This window comes from Canis lupus, chromosome 35, assembly GCF_003254725.2.
Source record: "Canis lupus dingo isolate Sandy chromosome 35, ASM325472v2, whole genome shotgun sequence".
Classification (NCBI taxonomy): Eukaryota; Metazoa; Chordata; class Mammalia; order Carnivora; family Canidae; genus Canis; species Canis lupus.
In genome coordinates, this window is record NC_064277.1 from 23,687,608 (window position 1) to 23,706,911 (window position 19,304).

Consider the following 19,304-nt stretch of genomic DNA (forward strand, 5'->3'; position numbering starts at 1 on the left):
GTTGGAGTCAAATTCTTCCAAAGTCCTGTTCATATTGCTATTTTGACTTTTTTTTTGCATGGATCATGAATGTTCTGAATGGCATCTACAATGGTGAATCCTTCCCAGAAGGTTTTCAGTTGACTTTCCCAGATCCATCAGAGGATCACCATGTATGGCAGCTTTAGCCTTACAAAATGTATTTCCTAAGTAATAAGACTTGAAAGTTAAAATTACCCCTTGACCTACAAGCTGCAGAATGGATATTGTGTCAGCAGGCATGAAAACAACATCTCCATCAGAGCTCTTGGGTGACCAGGTGCATTGTCAATGAGCAGTAATTTTTTAAAAGGAGGTCTCCACAATAGACCTAAAATATTCAGTAAACCATGTTCTAAACAGATATCCTGTCATCCAGGCTTTGTTATTCCATTTATAGAGCACAGGGAGAGTAGATCTAGCATTATTCTTAATGGCCCTAGGATTTTTGGAATGGTGACTGAGCATTCAAATCAACAGCTGCGTTAATCCCTAACGATAGCCAGCCTATCCTTTGAAGGCAGGCATTGACTTCTTTCTAGCTATAAAAGTCCTACATGGCATCTTCTTCCAACAGAAGCCTGTATGTCTACGCTGATAATCTGTATTCTACTGTAGCCACCTTCATTAATTCTCTCAGCTAGATCTTCTGGCGAACTTGCTGCAGCTTCTCCATTAGCACCTGCTGCTTCACCTTGCATTTTTTGGTTCTGGAGCTTCTTTTCAACCTCATGATCCACACGAGTAGCTTCAAACTTTCCTTCTGCAGATTCCTCACCTCTCTCAGCCTTCATGGAGCTTTAGAGATTCAAGGCCTGATTCTGGATGAAGCTTTGGCTTAAGGGTAGTTGTGGCTGGTTTGATCTTCTGTTTGGACCCCTCAGACTTTCTCCATATCAGCAATAAGGCTGTTTCATTTTCTTATCATTCATGCGTTCACTGGAATAACACTTAATTTCCTTCAAGAACTTTTCCTTTGCATTCACAACCTGGGTAACTGTTTGCCACAAGAGACCTGGCTTTTAGCCTTTCTCAGCTTTCAATGTGCCTTCCTCACTAAGCTTTACCATCCCTAGCTTTTGATTTAAAGTGAGATGTGTAACTCTTCCTTCACTTGAACACTTACTTAGAGGCTGTTGTCAGGTTATTATCTGGCCTGATTTCAATATTGTTGTGTCTCAGAAAATAAGAAGATCTGAGGAGAGGGAGAGAGATGGGGGAATGGCTGGTTGATGGAGCAATCAGAACATGGACAACATTTATTGATTAAGTTTACTGCCTTATGGGGCCATAAGTAAACATAGCACCCCAGAACAACTACAGTAGTAATATCACTGATCACAGATCACCATGACATATATAGCAATAATGGAAAAATTTGAAATATTGTTAAGAATTACCAAAATGTGACACAGGGATGTGAGGTGAGCAAATGCTGTTGGAACAAAGGTACTGATAGACTTGCTCAGTGCAGTGATGCCACAAACCTTCAACCTGTGAAAACAAAAACAAAACAGTATCTGTAAAAGGCAGTAAAGCAAAGTGCAATAAAATGAGGTATACCCGTATTGAAAATTCAAACCAGTCAGGATTTTCTATCCGAATAATAAAATATTAGGAAAGGTTTTCAAAAATAAGTATAAGAAGGGTCACCTAGGCTCAGTGGGTTGTATGCCTGACTCTTGATTTTGGCTCAGGTCATGATCTCCGGGTTGTGGGATCAATCTCCCTGTTGGGCTCTGCACTGCATCTGGAGCCTGCTTGAGATTCCCCCTCTACCCACCCTCTGCCTCTTTCTTAAAAAAAGAAAAAAAAAGACCCTTAAAATTAGTAAAAGAATATTTTCCTCTAAAATGACTGTATTCTTTATAAAAGTTAGCAACATAAGCCCCATTGGTCAGTATACTGTTGGTAAAATTTATGGTGTCTTCAATCTTCTCTTGAATAATTTTCTTTACACTATTCACATTTAATACGTGTATTTAAAAGAAAAGAACCAGGACGGAGCATCCGGGTGGCTCAGTCAGTTAAACGTCTGCCTTCTGCTCAGGTCATGATCCCAGGGTCCTGGGATTGAGCCCCACCCACATCAGGCTATCTGCTCAGCCAGAAGCTGCCTTCTCCCTCTCCTGCTCCCCCTGCTTGGGCTTCCTCTCTCTCTGTGTCAAATAAATAAATTAAATCTTAAAAAAAAAAAAAAAAAAAAAAGGAAAAAATCGTGAAAGTGAAGCTATGGCACTTCTCATTTTTTAACAAAGGAGAGTAAATAACAAGTACTGAATGCATAGAGGCCCTGTCTTCTAGGGCCACCTCCTCAGCTGCCTGCACTCAAAAACAATGGACCTTATAGTATTTTGTGTTAACTACCTCAGACAGCTGGGAAGGAAAAAGAAAAACTGTTCCTTGGGTTATATTTTTAATGTAGGCAAGCGAGGCGCCAAGGGTGCAAAGTGCAAGGAGGCATTGGCTCTCAGGTGCCCACCTGGCGCTGAAAGGCGATGTCTCCTTAAATCTGTGCACTGGCATCTTGCTTGACATAGTCTCATCCTGACCATGTTTGAATAGTCCACCTTCTTATCTGCATCTGAGCACAACTACACGTGCCTCTGCCTTCTAGAGGCTGTCGGATGCCAGGCCAAGTGTTGGTGAGGCCCTCCCTGCCTCTGAACTGCTCCCTCTGTCCATGGGCTTGGACACCCCCTGCTGGTCCAGGCGGGGACTTCCTGGCTGCAGCCCTGGCACGGGACTCCCTTTCCTTGGGATCACTTGTCTCTAGGAACATAGGAACACCAAACAGTGTGCCCATTCTAGCTGTAGAACTCATGTGCACATTTCTTCTCAGAGACCTGCTCAGCAGCCTCCCCTAAGGGAACTCCCAGAGTCTTGCTGAGAGAGCCCTGAGAATTGCTGCAGTGTACTTGCCCTCCCTGGGAGCTGCCACTCCTGGCTGGTATATGGCTGTGGCCAGTCAATAAATGTCATGCATAAGTCAGATCTCAGCTGTGTTTCAGATAACACCTCCTGTATCATCAAAACTAGTGGAAAGCTGGGAACTGGCACCAGATACATGCTTTTCTGGTTTGTCAGAAGCACAAGTATGAGTTGAGCAGGAAGGGACAGGCCGAAGGCCAGGCTGCCTTAGGAGTCATCAGCCTCCTGGTCTACCTGCCCACCGTCTTTATATTTCTAGACAGGAGGTGGATGTAGACAGTCCGTCTTTGTCAACAGAGTACTTAGATTTTATTAGGCAAACCCTTGATTTTTCATTTAGGATAACTTTTTGTATTTAAATGCCTCCCTCTTAGGTGGACTTTCTGCACTGCAAGGAAGAGGCCAAGTCCTAGCTTCCCTAGTTATCACTCCTTCCCTGAGATGATGGTGTCTAACCTTGCCCCCCTTTGCTGTCATAAACCCCTTCACCTGAAGCTTTTGGGTTTCTTTTTTTTTTTTTAATCTTATTTATTTATTTGAGAGAGCATGATTGGGATGAAGGGCAGAGGGAGAAGCAGACCCTGCTGAGCAGGGGGCCCGATGTGGGGCTCGATCCCAGGACCCCAGGATCATGACCTGAGCCAAAGGCAGATGCATAGCTGACTGAGAGACCCAAGCACCCTGCTCTGAGGTTTTTTAAATTAATTCTGGCCTGTTTGTCCATTGCCTCCTAAATGATAAATCTGTGTCTTGTGGTCTTGTGGTTCTGTCTCAGTGGCAACAAAGGCCCTGCCTATTACAGTCCCTTTTTACCTATCCTGTACATTGAAGTTGAAAAGGTTTCCACTGCTTTCAAATTTTGATTTTGGGAACTCAACTTGGAGAGACCATCCTGTCAACTCACAGAGCGTCAGTACCCTTGTTGCTTGGAGCATCAGGGGCTGCAGAGCCTCTATAGGTGTTCCACAAAAAAAGAAAACAAAAGCAAAACACAGGAGACAGAAACGATCCCCAAGCTCACTGGCTTCCCCTGAGCCCATGTACCTGTCACCGGGGGGATCATTCTGGGGCATTGGCCACACTCCAGAACCCCAGAACCCTGATTATAAACACATAAAAGAACCTGTTCCTCCAAGCTTTGTCCCAGGAGCAGGCACCCAGGGACACAGAGAGGTGGGACACAGTGTGACAACAGTAAAGGGGCCATTATTTGTTGACATTTATTTTCTGCTTTGTTTCTTTTCTTACATTTTAAATAAATATGCACTTTGCTGGGGCTGTGTGCTTGAATTTTCTAGAAGCTTGGGAATGATGCCATCTCTCAGGATTCCTCCAGCTTGGCCTTGGGCAGCACAGAACGTTTGGATGGAGGTGGTGCAGGTAAGACCATCACCCCCTAAGGAAGAACACTTTCCCTCCTGGTTCCAGAGTCACACATAGTTGACAGAAGAAAAATAGAAATGAGAGAGGAGAATGTGTTGTCAGCCTGCACCTAAAGGCCACATCCCTTCACCTGCTGCAGCTCCACCTCAGCGGCATCTCCCACTCCCAGAGCTGTGTGCCTGGAAGGGGCACCAGTTCCAATTTCCCAAAAAGGAAGAAATGCCTCTGATAAGAGCTCTCAAACTGTGGACATCCGAGGAGTGGGGGAGGGGCATGTCTGATGTTAAAAATAAGCCACACATGGTAGGTAGAAGGTCTATTTGTTTGATATGAAGGAGTGTCCCTTCCTTTCAGCATGAATATCTAATATCCTTTGTCCCTCTGACTTTTTGGGTATGGTAAAGAATAAGACACTTTTGATGGGAACCAGAGGGTGGCTTACAAACTGTGCATCAGAAATCTCACTTTGCTGTTTGAAATTCCCGTGTTGTGCTGGAATGTCTTCCTGCAGGAAGAGTTGGAATGTAGCTCACATTTAACCCTCTTGCTTCATTCGGTTGTCTGCATGCTTAAGGCAACAGCAGGGCAAGGGTGGGGCATGAGATTACATCCCTGAAGCCTTTGCCACAGTTCTTGCTAAATGGGAGGCTGTGGACGTCAGTGTACTCCCCTCACTGAGGACCCGCAGCCAGACCCCTGCCTGATGATGATTGTCCAGAACTGAGGCACCTACAGTTTTACGGTCATACCTGCCTGTATTCGTGCCAGATCGGAGAAAGATCTGAGTGCTTCAGATGCATTAAGCACTGTATCCTCTCCATATGTTAGTATGGACATGGACACGCTTGAACTTAAGGTTGCCATCTGTGGAGTAGTCAGGAATGATCAGAAGAGTAGCACTAAGTTCATTGATTTTCCACAAAGAGCTGTAGTCTTCCAACAGCGTGTTTAGATTCTACAAGCATGCTAGAACGACATGGTTCAGTTCTGAAATATCCATGGGGAGAAAAGACAGAACAGACAGACCAGAACTCTCCTAGCTCTAAATAATTTGTTTCTTTCACCTTTGATTTTTTTTAAAGATTTTATGTATTTATTCATGAGAGACACAGAGAGAGAGGCAGAGGGAGAAGCAGCCTCATCACAAGGAGCCTGATGCGGGACTTGATCCCAGGATCCCAGGATCACGCCCTGAGCCAAAGGCAGATGCTCAACCACTGAGCCACCCAGGTGCCCCTCACCTTTGAATGTTAAAATAAAGTGTGCTTTTTGTACCCATTTTCACTAGTGCCTAAGCTGCACCCAGGCATTCCGGAGAACCGCTTCATTTTGGGAACACCAGAAAAGAATGCCAAAGCAGAGCCCAAAGTGGATGTGGGCTCCAGGTCCCGGAGCTCGTCCAGCACACCCACCAGCCCGAAGCCCCTCCTGCAGTCCCCCAAACCCAGCCTGGCAGCGCGGCCCACCATCCCGCAGAAACCAAGAACCACCTCACGGCCTGGTAAGGGTTGTGCTGGGCAGGGGCAGCCTGCAGGGCTAGCTGCATCAGGACCCCACAGACAGTTCCAGGAGCTGCTGGTGAACACGGCCACAGGAGGGGTCCCAGAAACTGGACAGTGGCTTCCAGAGGAACAAAGGCTGAAGGGTTTCATTATTTGACACCAAGGCGCGAGGACTCTGGGACTATCCCTGCATTCAGGCCCTGGGTTAGAGGGCCAAAGAGAAAACAGTCTTGTGTTAGGTTGGCCCATCTGCAGGGCTCAGTTGGGCTTTCTGAGAACTGTCTCCAGAGTCTACAGATGCTTCAGAAAAGGCCTTGCATGAGGGGTGGGCACCACGAATATTCTGTGAAAGATTTAGGGTTTAGAACAGGGCCTGGCAGACTATGGGCCTGTTTCTGTAAATAAAACGCTAGCAGCACACAGCCAAGCCATCTGTATACGTGTTGTCTCCAGCTGCTTTTGTGCTAATGTAGCAGAGCTGAGTTCTTTTGATGGAGGCCGTTTGACCTGCAAAGCCTGAAATGTGGACAGTTTAGCCTTTTACAGAAAAAGTTTTCTGACTCTTGTTTAGAAAAACTGATGATAGAAGAAACTTAAAAATATCAGAAATGGATTAGACACTGCCTTATTCTCTCCTGCAACTGGTATTTCATATCAGGTCCTTTTTTCTTTTCTTTTCTTTTCTTTTTTTTTTTAATTTTTAAAAGTTATTTGTTTGCCCCAGTGGTCTATTATAAGAATTTTTAGATAGATAATATAATAAACCCCATATCACCTCTTCACTTTATTCTCTTATAATAATTAGGCAAATAAGGGTAGATTATATACATATAGTCGGATTATGCTCATCACCATCATTACTGCTAATCTGAACTGAACACTTCACTCTGTGCCAGGTACTGTTGTAAGTGCTTAATGTGGATAAACCTCTAATCTTCCCACCACAGCTCTGTTCCCCAGATGCAGAATGTGAGGCCCAGAGACACTCAGTATGGCAAGTCCCACAGCTGGTGAGCAGCAGGCAGACACTAGGGCTCCCCCAGCTGTGGGGGTACCAGTCCCGCTGTCCTCCCCCACCATGGGTGTGCATACTAGAAAGTAAGACACGCGGCTCATCATGGTCATTCATCAACATGCAGAGGACTGGGTGGAAATGAGAAAAAAAGCAGTGTTGCACATACCCAAACTTATTCCACTTGTGGGTATTTCCCATTTTCCCTCAAACATGTCTTTCATTCACCAAGCGGCCAGCTAGTTAAGCTTGCTGATCTCTATAGCCCATTGGTCCTTAAAGAAACCCAAAGCCCAGTCTCCAACTCACAGCTACAGAAGGACAGTGGAATCACGTCAAACCAAAGTTTGTTATGATGAGAAACATAAAACGTTTTGTTATGCGCACAAAATATTGTCGTAATAGAAAGAATGGGGAGAATGAAGGCAAAAAAACACTTGAAAATTTTTTTTCAATGAGTCAAAAGCAGGCTGGTATCTTCATCAGCAAGGTGTAGCTCTAGTCTGCTCTGCAGTAAAAGAATGGCTTTTTTTTTTTAAAAGATTTTATGTATTTATTCATGAGACACACACACACACACAGAAAGAGAGGCAGAGACACAGTCAGAGGGAGAAGCAGGCTCCATGCAGGGAGCCTGACATGGGACTCGATCCTGGGTCTCCAGGATCACGCCCTAGGCTGAAGGCGGCGCTAAAGCACCGGGCCACCTGGGCTGCCTGAGAATGACTCATAAAATGGACCTTGCTTGTAGAGTGCTTCGTCTCCCCCGTTGGAAATTCTTAATGTCAAACTATCTGGGTTCCCAATATTCTGTGGCATGGAGCTTCTGTTTTCAATTTATTTGTTAAATGTGTTCATTTGTTTCTTAGCACTTAGTATACCAAGATTTAAATGCACAAACTAGTTTGTTTTTATAGCACTTGAGAATTCAACAGACACTTTGAAATCCGTTCTCTCATTTCCTCTCCATGGCTCTGAGAGGTTGTCTGGGCAGGGAGAGCTCTATTGCGTCCTGTTCAGGTAGTGAAGCATGTAGGAGAGTTGAATTGGAAGTAGAAGGCTGAGGAGAACCTAACCAAAAATTATCTTCTCTGTACACACACACACAGACACACATGCCAAGTTCAAATAACTTCGCCAGCAACAGAGCAGAAGAAGGAGCACAATTTAGGAAATCCTTTCCTAAATCCTTTCCTAAAATGAAATAGAACAGCCTTTAGAATTAAGAAACTAGAGTTTTAATCATAGCCAATTTTGTCATCATTTCCTTCAACAGTTCATTTATTAATCTCTTCACCTATACAGTGATCACCAAAGTCCTTTTGGTTCTAAAAGTCAGTGATTCCAAGTTACTCGTGGTGTTCTCAGTATGTGTAGATAGGTACATGCACCCACATTCCATAGGAATATGTTTGTTTGTATTTCATGACCACTTCACTGAATTCATCAGTAGGTAGAGGCAGGAGATCATAAATATTACATATTTGAAGAAAATCCAACAGCTTCTGTGTCTTTTGGTTGTGTGTCTTGAGGCAGAAGGAACATTGAGTTCACTTACAGTGTAATTTTCAAGTATCAGCTCATTAAAATTTTCTGCGTCTGTAAGATAAATTCACCTCTATCTGTGAGTTTTAGAGATTTTTCACCTTTCATGAGTTTTAATTATTTTTCCCCTACTGTTTGTAGATATTACTTGCGGGAACACAAAATTAAGTTTCAGCCAGAAAAATTCGATGATGCTTTTAAAAAATTATTGGCTGTTAGTATTTAAAGATTCACCTGGCTTATGTTTTAGGAATCCAGTTCGTGGAACAGTTTGATTCATGTGTTTGTGTCTCCCCAGAGGACATCCCAGACTCTCCATCCAGCCCCGGCTCCTCTAAAATTGCTCTTCTTCCACCTGTCCTGAAAAAAGTTCCTTCGGACAAGGAGAGAGATGGCCAGAGTAGCCCCCAGCCCAGTCCCAGGACATTTTCCCAGGAAGGTAAGAAATGTTTTCTTTATGTTCACTTTCTCCAAGGAGAGTTCTTTCAAGAGAAAGGAATTAATCTTGGACTTAACTAATATCTTAGAATTTAAATCAGCATCCCTTCGAATAAAATTTTGGAACCAGAGCAGTTTCCTCATTCAGAAACTTGATTCAACATTATTGATGACACTGGAGCTTAATAAAGGACCATACACAGAGATTGAAGGCATACTGGACACCCCAACCCAAGGTTTAACTTCTTTGTAATCACTAGGTGCTCCTGAACTGGCTCCCAGCAGGTAAGGAATGCCTTCAATATTTTGTGACTCATCTGGTGCTACTTACAGGCCTCTAGGTCCCCTTATTTACAAGAAAAGCTCGTACTGGTTGTAAATTACCATTGCTGTGGCTCACAAGCAGCCCTGCAGGCCCGAGAGACCTTTAGCTCCTTATGTTTGCTCCATCATGAGGTCAGACATTCCTTATTCTCATGGACTTTCAGGAAATCACTATACCCAGTTTGCTGCTTCTAATTTGCTGGGGTAGCAGCAGAGCAAGAATATCCTGGAACTTGGGTACCATCTCCCAGAATCAGATCAAGAGTGATCAGTAGAGGTGAGGTTTTTGGGGTGGGTTCAGCATCCACCGTTCCTTTCACCCACCTCCCTCATTCTGTCAAATACATCATTGACTTTTGGGTTCTGTACTTCATAAAAAGTAATATAATTGCCATCTCTAAGCCCCTGCCTATAAAGAAATTCCAGAGCCACACGAGTCATTACCCATGACCAGATGGCTTTTGTTATGGTTTCGGGCTGCTTTGTTTTATCTTAGATGTCTGATGCCTCAGAATTCTTAAACTTTTTGGCTCTGACATCTTCCTCCATTGGCATGTTTTCTTTTATTTTTTTCTTTTATTAATGGTAGTCTTGTGTCACAGTTAATAGAAAGTATTTCTGAGTACTATCTTTGTGACTTGGGAGAGTAATAATAAAAAAATAAATTAAAAAATAATAATACTCCCTGCTTTCCCCTCTCCATTTTGCAGGTTCATTTGGTGGGTATAAGCTTTGGCTTATAGCTTATTGGCTATCGGTAAAAGAAGATAGGGTTTTGACCAAAGCCGATAAACCACTCATGTCAAACAGACCAACTAAAGCCATGAAAGGTAGCTGGGGCCTCTAGTCCTCTTACATGGAATGAACAAATACAGGGCTTGGTGTTACAGCCACAGCCCTTGGAAGTCTTAGTGTAGAAAGAAGAACCTTCGGTGGTGTCCAGTCAGACTCACTCAAGCCAGTACATGTCCCTGGCAGCCCCTCCCCCGCTCCTACCCTCTTTTTCCCTTCTTTCTGCAGCTGCCAACTTTGCAATCTTACTTGTAAGGACGTTTTGAAAATTGCTTGACATTTATGGAAAGTGATGTTTTTTAGATGCTCATGATTAAAACAAGGCTTCGAGGTACCCACCAGCCTCCTGAGCACAGGGAACATGGCGCACCTCCAGTTAAAATGGATGAACAACACTAGCATGCCCTTAACTGCTTTGGGAAGAATCAGGTGTTCTTTCCTGGGGAACTTATTTGCTCTTTAGACATTTCAGAGCTCTGGGGTAGATGTTTGGTTCCTCTTCTCACCCCTCACCCTGCAGAGAGCAGACGCTATGAGTGATTCATGCCCCATCTACTTTGTAGGTAGGGACTGGAGAGTTTGCATCTGGGATCCATAATAAGTTAACCACAGAGATCACTCTGGTGATGTCACCTCGTATTGAAATTGAACTGAAAATACACACGCAGTCTGAGAACAGTATGTAAACATCCAAGGTGATAGGAGTTCAACTTCAATTTATTTATCAGCTCACAGGCCCTGCTGGCCCAGAAATGATAGCCACTTATGAGCCCTGTCTTTTTCATTAGAAAATGTTCCTGATGTGCTCATTCCTATTTTCTTGTGCATTATTCATGCTGGTTACTTCATTTCCTTGTTCTGTGCCTCCCTTTGGACTAGCGTGCCCAACTAATTTCTGAAACAGGTAAATTGCTATGATTCTTCTGGATTATTCCATAGTGAATGTGATTTTTGTTAACCCATCATAAAATCAAATTGGTAACCCAGGGGCCTTTTGTTAGCACCTTTTGGGGGCAGACTCGGAGCTCACCTCATTTTGCACCACATTTCCATAATGTTGGCTGTTGAATTCTGTAGATAATGGTGTATCTGTGTAGGACCAACGCTGTAGGTTCCTTACATCCTAAATGGGGTGGGTTCTCTGGTACTTTAATTTTTAGTATTAGTATTCTTTATATTAATGTCGGCACATTGATGTATTTGCTAATATAAAGGGTAAAACGAATCCCTTTTCCTCAGTAGTGCAAAGAGGAGATTATTACAAAAGACATTCAGATCATGACAGTGACAAGCCTTCCAGTGGAGGGAAAAGATCTTCAAAACTGTACTCCACCATTGCGGAAGAGGAAGTGAATGCAATTGGGCACAGGAAGTCACAGCCAACAAATGGTTAGAGCCTTCGATTATCATCCCTCACTGACCCAAAGCTTACAAACTGGCACTAACAAAAACAGACTTTAATTGAATAATGTCTATCCTACAACCGGCTCAGAGATTATTCATACAATTGCTTTTTTTTTTTTTTTTTAATCAGAAATGGCAACAGGATGGTCCTTCCCTTCCTTTTGGGGCAAAAAGCATTGACTTAAAAATCTAAAATTACAAACTATCCTGATGCGAATCAAGTTACTTCTGAGTAGGGTGACTTGTCCTTTCAAATTTTTTGATCATGTAGGTTTATTTTTATATTTGGGATCATGCCTCCTGTCCTCTTTATCTCTCTACTCTTCTGTTAGATTTTAATTGGGATTGGATCAGAAATTCATAGAGTAACAGAGTTTCTACCTTTCGAGAGTATTGGCCTAACCATCTTACCTTACCCTCTTTCAGGCAAGGATCAGTAAAAAGCTAGACCTCACACCATGCCCACGATCTTCCATTGGACATTTGATGACCCTTTAGTGAGAAGGAGAAAGTACCAATTAACTTTTCAACCTCTAAGAATGGTTTATTCAGTTTTATAGCAGTTGCTCTCTGGCACCCATCTTCCATTTGATACTGTGGTAAACTCTGGTGTTCTGCTCAGGTGGAGATAGCCCCAGGAGACAAAAAAAGACAGATTTCAAATGGGCTTTCATCTCCATTGGGAAATGTTAGAGCAAGTGTAGCTGATTCAGAGACAAAACGTCTTTTTTGTGACTCAGTACTTATGATCTTGCTGGTTGATAACTTTTTATAAATTTGCCTTGAAAAATCTTTGAAAGGGAGTCTTAAAAGTATCATAAAAGAAAAGAAGGGAAAAAATATAAAATATTCTGATATATAAGATTCCTTTGAAGTACTTTTTCCCTTGAAACAGGGTACTTTTCTTCCTGTAAAACTCTGAGGGGTTAACATGTGAGTGTATTTAGACTCCCAGTGATTAAGGGCATGGCGTGGCCCAGTATTCAAGCTATAACCCCACGCCCTTCATGGCCTTCTAAGAAAGCACCCCAGATGGCCAGTCAGTGAAGTGATCTTATTGTAGGAATAACTTCTTTACTACAAGAGGATAAACTATTCTCAAACTTGAGCACTGTGTTACTGATAGTATATGTCTTATGACCCACCTTACAGCTTAACAACCCACTGACTTATGTACAGGGCCTCAAGTGAGAACTGTTGTCTTTGAGGACTTTCCTTGACAGAGGTTTAAAAACCAAAACAATGATAAAGCATCTACTGGTCCCCCCACAAGCAACAACCTTTGGAACCAACTTTCTTGGGCAATGCCGTTGGATGAGCCGTGTGCTCTGACTTGCTGAGTATCTGGCACACACTAGCTAGATGATGGAGTAGATTGGATGAAGTTAAGGACATGACCCACAGTGTAGGTCACATACAAACATTCTGTTTGGGCCAGGAGAAGCTTCTAAAGGATTCCTGAAACTAAATAATCTGTCAGCTATACTTCAGTTAAAAACTTAAATAAATAACAGTGATTCCATGGCCACTACTGCAGAATCCTGTTTGACCCTATAATAATAATAATAATAAAATACACTATGTCCCATTGCTTTTGTACTTAAAGTTTTATTGGAATGCACACACGTGCATGCACATGGACTTTCTGTACGGTGGACTTTATAGACACAGGCTAACAATAACTCTTCTCTCTACAAGGGATTTTCTCTGACATTTTCAAAAAAATCTCTTATCTTCAAGTGATAGAAAAATTACATAAACACCTCAGACATTTATTTTCTCAAGAGAGGCAGAGTTACTTTTAGAGTACATTAAGTCAGAAGTTCTGTCTCTATATTGTCTCTTTTGATAAAGTCACATAGATTTTTCTAGATTTGGGAAATTTGCATTTTGAACTATTGTATTGACTGACTTCTATCACTTGATTATTAACAAAGAACCTTGATGCGATGCAGTGTCACTTCTTCTGAGAAGCCACTGAAAGCGCCTCACACGACACTCAAGGAGACTGCCCCAGGACCACACTGATCCTGCAGGAAGGCTTTGAGATAGAGTCAAAGGAGGTTGAAGACAGGGATAAGCCAAACCATAGGAAGGCAAGAAATTCTGTGCCTCTCGCAGGTTTTTCCATGACCTCCTCTCTGGTTTACAATCCCCATTGTGTTGGGCTTGCATCAAAGTTCGATGGAAGTCAACAGGACCATCTTGTATTTGCTTTTCTACCTTGATTTCTTTAAATACTGACAGGAACCAAAAAAGCCATTTTACAGGAGCTTCAATTAAAGTAAATTTATGTAAAAGATTTTCATTTTGTTTTGTTAGTGCCGATTCCTGCAGTTGCCTGTCTTCATTCTTGAGAACCGCAAAGCAGTCTGCTTTCTGAATAGTTAGTTCCTGGTTAACAAATGGCATTTTGTGCAGAGCAATTCTGTTACACCATGCTGTGTCCTTTCCTTTGGATCTTTTATGAGCAGCTTCATTTATGCTAAAACAGCTTTCTTCTTTCCCTAAATCGTGTATCCATGTAACAAACAGAGGCTATTGTTCTCAAAGCATGCTGCATATTTTTATCATGATTACTGTTTTAATTGTGTGGCTCTGTTAGTATGCACAGGTACAATGCTTACTTTCTTTTCCTGGAAATATCTGTAACTTTGGAATTTCCTGTGCTTTCCTGTCGTGCATTTCATTATAAGCTGTGTTGTTTTCATTAGAGTATGTCCTATTTTCTGGGAAAAAAAATTGTTGATTTTGTCTTTGTGTGTATCATGATGTATCCTGTTCATTCAGCCCATCTTCTAAGATTCCTTTTATATGTCACTTGATTCTTATATAATCCAACCAGTAGCCAACCAATATGTTGGCATGGCTTTTGGTAAGCTGGTGCTCCATTCTACTTTTTTTTTTTCACCAGAACTGGGTTCTACTACCCTTATATAAGTTCTTGAAAAGAAATTTATCAATTTTCAGCTGTTTGGGCTCCTACCAGAAAGTATATAAAAAAAAAACAGAGCCAGCTATCAAATGTTATTTTTAAGGTCATCATGTTTTCCTCCTGGGAAATATGAATGTCAGTGGAGCTTAAAATGGAAAAAAAGCTCCAATTTTCAAATGCATCTCTCATTCTGAATTTATATGCACATTTTGGAAGCTTTAAAATTAGCACATGTCTATACACATAAATATTTGCATGTGTGATATATACAAAGTCAAATCATCTTTAAGAATGACAGATTTCATGTTTGAGCCTCTCTGTACTAGGCATTGGCAGTGTAGGTGAGGTGTGAATATACGCAAAGTGTTTGTGTTGAATAAATTACCTGTTCACTTACTCGGGTATTTTTTATAATTTTAATGGTACGTGGCATAGCAAGAAACACTTGTATAGACACACACACACACACACAGCTCCCCCAGCATGTTAACTGTACAGATACTTGCATTAGAGAAGTGTAGTAAAACAATCTGATTTTTTTTTAATCCTGCATAAAGTCAAGCATTAACTCAGACTGTGTAGGAGAAGGTTCATCTGAATTAGTAAAAAGCCTGGATTTTCTAAATATTTTAAAATAATTTCTAGAGTTTTAAGTTTCAAGCAGACATAATCTTATTTGGAGTATTCATTAGTGGAAGCTTGACCAAACCTACCTCAATAAAATTGTAATTAGCATCCTATTTATATGTAATCAAATCGATGCTGCCTAAGGACTGGAAAACAAACTTGACAAAGAGCATTCTCCCTACAAAGTTGTCTGCACCAGTGATTTGGACTAATGAGAAGGCGAGAGGCTCTGAGAGTACATTGGCTACTTGTCTGATTTTCGTTCCCTGATATCACCTGCTTGCTCTTCTTGTCCATTCGTTGACCTCCCTGCCATGTAAGGAAATGCCAGCCCGCTGCTTGTCTCATGATCACATTCACAAATGGTAGAGTTTAATCAATGAAAGTGAATATTTTGAGAATGAATTATTTTAAGATATTTTATTTGAGAGAGAGCAAGCATGAGTGGGAGGAGGGGCAGGGAGCCTGATGCCAGACTCCATCCCAAGACCCTGAGATCCTGACCTCAGCCAAAGGCAAACACTTAACCAATCGAGCCACCCAGGAGACCCTAAAATGAATTTTTAAATAGAGTCACTGCCTTAGTGAATTGCTTTTGTCAGGCCTCTAGAAAGACCATGTTGTTATTCCTCTCAGTGACCATATTGGACAGATTAAAATTTATGCCTTCATGACTGGTATTAGGTCTGTGTCACCAACCTAAAATCCAACCTGTTAACTTATTAATGTTTGCTGTGTCCTTGCCACGTCCTCCACCCCCACCCCTGCCCCCCAGCCCTGGAGGACTCAGAATCAGTGTCACTTGAATGTGGATTGAAGGACAGTCTGCTTTCTGCAGGGAGATTCCTATGTAGGATCTCTCTGAATTTCAGTACTCTGCACTCCAGTGACCTTGGTCGGTTTTTACCTGTGACATAACCATTGTGGATAGCATGAATTTCTCCATTTTTAGAGAGGACACTGATGTCACAGACATGAATTAGGCCTGGGATTTTGAGGAAACTAAACCACTGGGAGGGATGAAAAGCTTTTTAATCTAAGAATTAGAGGAAATAATGTTTGCTCTGAAGACAAATAAGCAGTGTATCACCATGTTTATTTCTTCTTTTGAACCTAGAATGTTGGAAATTTATTTTTGAGTCACTTGATACACAAGAACAATTCATTTTGGTTTTAAAAGGGAATGAAGAGAATTTTCTAGCATGATGTTCCTAGTAATGCTCTATTTTGGGGTCAGATTATTGCAGTGTCTTCGAGATGAAGATAAAAATTTGCTCTACTTTCTCCTGTTCATAGCACATGCAGAAGCTGAAAAGTTAGAGGACTCTGTGTATTACTATCAAATTGATTTTGTGATAAAGGACAAGCTATATACAGAAAATTATTTACCTTTTGCCCCAAACTGATTTGTTGACAGCTCTCAAAGGAAATTTTTTTTTTACACAATACAAACTAAAGAATAAAATCAGTTGTGATATTTATCACTTTTCCCTTCCATCTGAGAATTTACTCAAAAGTGTTGGGTAAAAAGAGGTCAAATTTTTTAAAAATACTTATTTTTATGATGAGATTTGAAAGGTTTATCCTTTTCAGAATACTGGATAATTCCACTTTAATTTAATTAACCAAATTTAAATTTTGATTGTCTAGAGATCAGAATCTGGCCCTGACAACCATATTTGCAAGGGAAGTACTTTATTATATTTGTGTTTTGACTATTAGGTTTCAGGAGCTTTTACTTCCTGAAACACTCTTTAGTAAATTAAGCATTTAAATAGCTAGTTCCTGGCAAGATGAATTTTTAGCATAATGCTAAAATCAGGCTGATGAGAAGCATCAGATGAATCCTGTTACTCTCCAGGCCTGTTCCTGGTTGGATCGTTTGAACTTCTGAGTGATAAGGAAGCTTTTTCTTCTTTTAAGCAATACACATGGGGGGTATGGTATTTTTAGCTTAAGTGGTATCTGTACAATAGGCTTGGTGAGTAATATGTAATAACCCTTAATAGCCTTGAGGTATATGGTACCAGTGAAGCTGAGTTCTAGTTGTAAAGAACATGGTCTTTGAAGAGAAAGATTCAGTTTACTTTTTATTTTAAGATTTTACTTACTTATTTTAGCCCACTAGCAGCGGGACAGGCAGAGGGAGAGGGAGAGAGAATCTCCAGCAGACTCAGTTAAGCACAGAGCCCGATGCAGGGCTCCATCTTAGGACTCTGAGATCATGATCAGCCAAGACTAAGAGTCAGATGCTCAACCGACTGAGCTGCCCAGGTGACCCAAGAGAGAGATCCAGTTTAAATCCAGATTCCAAGTTTTACAAAACCTCCCTTCCAGAGTAGTTGGGAGGAGTAGCAATCATACAGCAGAGTGTGCCTGACATGACAGATACCGAAGGCTCAGTTCCACTAATTATCCTCCCATCATCACTTTGTAAAGCCACAGGGGATCCTTCACATTTATGTGTGATCAGAGCAGGCAGCAGGACTGGCAACTTCTATTATCCGGAGCCTAGTTCCAAATTGACTCTACCATCAGCAGGATTCATTCCTTTTTCACAAGACTTTAAATTCTTCATTTCCTAGAGAGTAAAACCGATGCTTGCTGAGGCTCAGAAAGGCCTGAGCACAATTGCTGGGCCCTTCCTCCCATCCTGGCCCCAAAGCAGAGGCAGCCAACTCTAGATGGTGGCAGAAGGCATCAAGTAGGACATCTGTCCCGCTGCAACTCTGCCAGGCTGTCTGTCCTGTTCTCTCGGCCGCACCAGGGGTGGCGGGGCGTGCAGGGTCAGAGGTCCCCTTCTTTCCCCCACCCTCACCCCAGATTCTCAACCACAGCTATGACAGGTTTGTCCTCTCATAGACTGGGGTCTCTATGTTCTCTTGTTTTACTTCGTTTCCGTTTTTGTTGGTCTGTTCTTAATTTTCATCTCAAGTCTCTAAACATAGTTGGTAAGCTGTGTGTGCCTGAGTCCTGTGAGCCCTCCCACCTGTCGGGGCCCCCACATCTCACCCCATCACTGGTCAGACCACTGATTGTACTGTGTGTATTGACCCTAATGAGGTCCTTCTCTTTCTGTTTCAGTTTCAAGGAGAAGCTGGGGCCAGCAGGCCCAGGAGTACCAAGAGCAAAAGCCATGGTCCTCCAGTAAAGATGGCCACCAAGGCAGCAAGTCTAGTGACTCTGGGGAAGAAGCAGAAAAAGAGTTTATTTTTGTGTAAAGGTCCCTGTGCAGAATTCTGATTGCGCAGGGTGCTCTGTTAGCCATTAGAGAGGAATCGAGGACAACACCTCTTCCTACTTCCGACGCTCTTCTCTTGGTGCTTTTTTCTTTTCTTTCACCTTCTTTCTTTACTGACTTTTTGAAAACTGAAACAGACCCATTTGGGGCAGGGAAGGGGATCAAAACACATTTGTTTGGTCTTCTCCTCACCCATGGCATTTGATTTTGAAGCATTCCTTCACATGCCTTCAGTGAATGCCAGCAATTATCCATGGGCTGTACTTGAATTTTCTCTGAGGCAGCTAAAGTTTGCCCTGCAAGATGAGTTTTTGGAGGTAAACAAAGTAACTGGATACATACACAGGTAACACCACCGGCTGACAGTGGGGTATTGCTGCAGGTACCCATGTCAAATCTGCACTTGACTCAATAGAGCAATTTATTCTTGATGTATGCAATTGCACAGTGTAAGTATATTAACAAAGCACACTAATAAATAATTTGTATAAATTATATATATTAGATCTCGGCTATGGTTTTTACATTCTCCCATGGGGAACTTCTTCCTTCCTGATGTGGAATTGTAAATTTAAATTTGGTCGGTGTGACCTTTGCAGTATCATCAAGAAGCACAGTTGAACACAGAGAGAGGCCCATGGCTGATCCTACCATGTGCCTGGGTGAATGTACATAGTTGATTGGAATGAAGTTTTATGAATATTCGTGATTTTTGAAGCCTTTAATTTCTGTCTGCATATTAGCTTTTAATGTATGATTTTAACAAAGAATACTTTGACACCTGTAAAAATCAAAACACTACTCTTTTTAAGACATTTCACAAATATTCACTTACATTACAGGCTGAGGTATTTTATTCATATGTATATTTATACCAATAAAATGATTTTACAAGTGGAATTTTGACCTTCTCTGGTTACTTTTTCAAGTGAGGATTGGCTTTGTGGTGGTAAACTTTTGTTTCCAAAATCCTGATCACAGATGCCAGATAACCAAACTTCTTATACTCAAAGTAAATGTAGCTTGCTAATCCATTGCTTGCTCTCACCTTTAGGGAAAAACATGAAATTAATAAAAAATTTATATTTTGAGTTTGATCCACTTCCCATTACCTCAAATCAAGGGTCATGCAAGGGGTACAAGCATGAACGA

General features: G+C 41.8%; 1 protein-coding gene across 5 annotated transcripts in view; it reads left to right on the plus strand.

Annotated features, from left to right (window-relative positions):
• The window catches only part of CARMIL1 (capping protein regulator and myosin 1 linker 1), a 311,565-nt gene extending 292,513 nt beyond the window's left edge, over window positions 1-19,052 (plus strand). The window contains exons 34-38 of one of the 5 annotated variants that reach the window (XM_025442784.3): window positions 4,248-4,329; window positions 5,621-5,833; window positions 8,690-8,830; window positions 11,185-11,334; window positions 17,996-19,052. In XM_025442784.3, coding sequence (XP_025298569.1) covers window positions 4,248-4,329; window positions 5,621-5,833; window positions 8,690-8,830; window positions 11,185-11,334; window positions 17,996-18,132 — 723 coding nt within the window. In that variant the 3' untranslated portion in view covers window positions 18,133-19,052. Of the gene's footprint in view, window positions 1-4,247; window positions 4,330-5,620; window positions 5,834-8,689; window positions 8,831-10,824; window positions 10,850-11,184; window positions 11,335-17,995 lie in introns of those variants that run through there. The other 4 variants (XM_035710597.2, XM_049105886.1, XM_035710598.2 and 1 more) reach the window with 4 other exon arrangements.
• Window positions 19,053-19,304: the final 252 nt, after the last annotated feature.